The sequence below is a fragment of the Thalia democratica genome, unplaced genomic scaffold (genome assembly GCF_965202585.1).
Source record: "Thalia democratica unplaced genomic scaffold, ktThaDemo2.hap1.1 HAP1_SCAFFOLD_1772, whole genome shotgun sequence".
In the NCBI taxonomy this organism is placed as follows: domain Eukaryota; kingdom Metazoa; phylum Chordata; class Thaliacea; order Salpida; family Salpidae; genus Thalia; species Thalia democratica.
Window position 1 is genome coordinate 5360 of NW_028140584.1, and position 4114 is coordinate 9473.

Genomic DNA, 4114 nt, shown 5'->3' on the forward strand with positions numbered 1-4114 from the left:
TATTCAGTCACTTCAAAAAAGCCTGTAGTTGTCAATCTACAAATGGTTTATCATGTTTCACCATGAAGGTACCGTTTGCTGATATTGATCCATAAGATTTGATCATACCAATTTGTGGCCAAAGGATTCTTTATTGCTTGATAGTTTAATTAGTATTTTATTCTTTGTTATAACTTTAAGATTTGTAGGAGTGATTTAAGTACTAGAGCTAGATAGAAAAAAAACTATTATGTTTTAGTGCAAAGGTATAATTCTATATCTAAAAAGTTAATTTGTACCAGGGTTACTACACACTCAGGTTACTTAGGATAACTATAGATATTTTGAAACTTATGAAAATCTCAGGATTACTCAGGGTATTCATTTTTTTAACTCAGGATGACTCAAGCCAGTTTGGTTTTTTCTTTTTAAACTGATGATAGTTTTAGATTTTTGAAAATCTAACACCACATTTTTTTCTAAATTATGAATAAAAATCTAGTTGGTTTTGTATCAATATTTGTTATTTTATAACCAATTTTGTTAAAGAACCTGATTTTATTGATTTTATTAAGTAATTTTTTTTTAAAGAACTTGAAAAAACTCAAGATGGCACAGGACAGTTTAAGGTAAATATAGATTTATTCAGTCACTAAGGACAGTTTTTAAGAGTTAAAAAGTTGCAAAATTGTTGTATTATTCAAGCTTGTATTGATTTTTTAAACCCAAAATATTTAATATTCAGTTTACTATTTATAAACAATTATTAAAACCATTCAAGGTCTAGAGGGGATAAGCGTTTAAAATAAATTAACTATGACTTTAATAAAGAAGGTTAAAGTATAAACTATTAGTTAGTATCTAAAATTTTTAATTATCATTTGAGATATGTAGTTTTTGTGAAAAGTTACCAATGCAAAGGATAGAACCATAGTTTATTCAATAAAGCTTTTCTAATAAAAGTTTAAGTTCTTTAAAAGTTTTTCTACTTTTCAGTTTTTTGAGCTAAAGACCATAAATTTTCAGGATGTTTTTCTTGCAATACTTAAAAAAATCTCTTAGAGATAGATACTTAGTTACGACAAATATCTTCTTTAAATAGAATTCTCAGTTACAAAAAATAGTTTATTTAAATAGAATTCTATTGAAATAAGATATTTATTACAGGGTGACCACTCAACCTGGAATGCTGGAAAAACCTGGAATTTTAAACAATTTTTACATGTTAATTAGTAAAATTTTGAATTGACATAACAATCTATAATATAGATAAAAAAATTATATTGTCATCAAATTTCTTTATCAAAAAACACATTTAAAGTAGCTCTACAGTATTTTTTCAATTTTGTTATACTAATTAACAGATTTTTAGCTTTAAACTTATCTTAAACTAAAAATAGACCAAAAAATGTGTACCTTCAAAAACCTGGAAGAAATTCAAAAAATCTAGAAGAAATTTATCAAAAACACGTGGCCACTATGTTATTATAACTTGGATCTCATTTAGGCCATATGGGGGTGGGATCCAACATTTTTTATAAAAACTAACACTAGACATTGTACAAAAACTATAATTAAATGCTATAAAATATATTTACAGAAAAAAGTTTCAAATATTGTAACTTTGTAAAAAGTTTCCAATACAAACATATGGGAGAAAATTTTTTCATTGTTGATTTTTTTCTGAATTTTGAAAAATACACTAAAAATCTATGTTATACTTCATTTTAATCAATTGTCCTCAAATTTTTAGGAAATCTTCTTTGCATTAATAGAAAAAACCCTATTGTAAGAAATATAAAAAATAATTTAAATTTCAAAATTTTATGATAAAATTCAATAAAATAATATTTTAACTCAAAAAATTCTTACAATAGAAATGTTTGTTATTTAATTAATATAAAACTGAGAAAGTTTCAAAAGATTGCTTAAGAATTGTAGGAGAAAATAGATTTTTAATGAAATAGTCTTTTTCTGCCTTTTTACTTTGGTCCTTCCCTTGTATATCAAAAAGTTGTTTGAACTTAACAAAAGAGTAACAAGAAACTGCTAACTAAGTTAAACTGAGATCAACATGTTGAAAAAGGTGACTTAGCCCCCTTTAACCTTTATATAATTTGATAATGAATACAACATAGTTTGATGAATAAATTCCTTAATCAATAAGTTTGGAGTAAAGAAATTACAAAACATAGTTTTATACACCAAAAAACAGTTTTTTATAAACAAAAAGTTTTAATATCAAAAGAATTTTCTAAATTTGTAAATGTTAAACTGATAAAGTTCTAAGAGGATTGCTCACAAAAAGTGGGAAATATATTTTTATTCAAATTCTTATGTCCTTATATTATGATAAGCCTAAAATATTGAAGTGAATATACATTTAAAGCAAAAAATAAGTCAAAAATATTTTCTTTTCAATAAGTTTAAATAAAATATAATATTAGTATATTTAGTTAACCTCTGTAAAGATCTCGTCTTACTTTACTTTTTTATATAGTAATGTATTTTAAACTTTTATTATGTTTTAGGCAAGATATAAATTGCTTTTATTTTGTAAACTAAGCAAAGATTCAAAAATGTCAGCAATGGACTACATTCATGCCAAAGAAATCAAAAACCCTCCTCCTTCATCAGGAACCATTTTCAGATTGAAGCACATTGCCAACCCTGTGGTGAACAACAGCTTGAACAAGGACAAGCCTTCAAGCGCATCTTCCAAACAAAAGTCCCTGCCTCCAACCAGACCTAACACCTCAGCTCTTGCTTCAAGGTTTGGTGCTTACAGCAAGTCTTCCTTTTTCACCAGGCACAACCCACACCCTTCCAGAGTGCGCCACATTCGCGGTTTGAATGGGATACCAATTTGTGTTGTGAATGATGAAGGATCCTTTCCTTCTCCCAGGTACAGCCTTGATCCTTTGCAGTTAAACCATCAAAAGTTTTTGATGAAGAACAGACTTCAGAGGAGATCGTTAGGGTTGAACAGCTCTCTTTTTCCTGTTGACATAATAACAGGACTTCAAAGCTACCCATACAGAGAAAAAGCCATACCAAAGTTTGGTTTGATTCCAGTGACTGAATCTTGGCGGGACGAACTGAAAGAGTTCTGTTACAAAGCTGGTCTGATTGAACAGGAAGATCAGCTTTCAAAGCCTCAGAAAAAGCCAAAATCTGCTGCTCCAAAGAGGCAGACAGTTTACTCAGCCAAGACAGGCCGTTTGGTCCCCGCCAAGTCAAGGTTGTCAAGTAGGGCAAGCAGCAGGTCCTTGCCAGCTTACAACCCCCTTGCAAACCTCAACCACATCTCAGTTTTTCCTGATTCTGAAACAGTGATGCTGCAGATGCTGTGTCAAATACTGCAGACTGATTCAGTGCACGACATTCAGCAGTGGCTTGTTTCGGCTGGTGACAGGGAAAAGTCTATTGTGCTGGATCTTATCAAAGAGGGCATAGGGGCTCCAGACACAAAGGAGAAATCTGCAGACGACGTGCTTACAAGGGCTGGCACTGCAGCTTCACATAGGTCAAAGCTTGAAAGCAGAGCTGGGAGTATTTTAAACGGTGGCTTGGTGCTGCCTGACATAAATGGTGACAGGTCAAGTACAAGGGCCAGCTCAAGGGCTAGTAGTGTGAGGAGTGTAAGGCCACTTGGTTCACTGCCGGCAAGTGCTAAGCCTGAGCTTGTTGTTATAGAAGAAGATGATTTTGAAGAGGTTCCTGTTGAAGAGTGAACTATAGCGGTTTGTCAACATAAAAATATCAAGTTTGTGTAACTTGGGTTTATAAGTATTATAATGACCCGGTTTTATGTAGTTACCTTACATTTATTTAGTCAGTTTATTATTATTATTTTGTTTTGACAAACACTACTTTTGTAGTTTGTACAAACTTAAAGTAAATAAAGAAAGACTTTTAAAATACTCCTGTAATGAGTTAGTTGTAGATAAATTCGTTATTTTGATTTTTTAAAAATTTGTTCTCAACTAACTATGATATATTGAAACCTTTTTTGTGCCAAACAAATTTACTTTTAATCAATGTACGTTTTGTTTATGCATCATCATTAATTTAAATTCTTTTTTTTATATTGTTTTCAATCCATTTTGTATTTTAATTATGTGTGCAGAAAATA

General features: G+C 30.2%; 1 protein-coding gene across 1 annotated transcript; it reads left to right on the top strand.

Annotated features, from left to right (window-relative positions):
* The first annotated feature begins 2553 nt into the window (after nt 1-2553).
* LOC145848848 (protein TBATA-like) lies at nt 2554-3776 on the top strand. Its single transcript, XM_082954073.1, has one exon. It carries the CDS (start codon nt 2559-2561, stop codon nt 3711-3713), a length of 1155 nt encoding a protein of 384 aa, XP_082810199.1. The 5' UTR covers nt 2554-2558; the 3' UTR covers nt 3714-3776.
* The last annotated feature ends 338 nt before the right edge of the window (nt 3777-4114 follow it).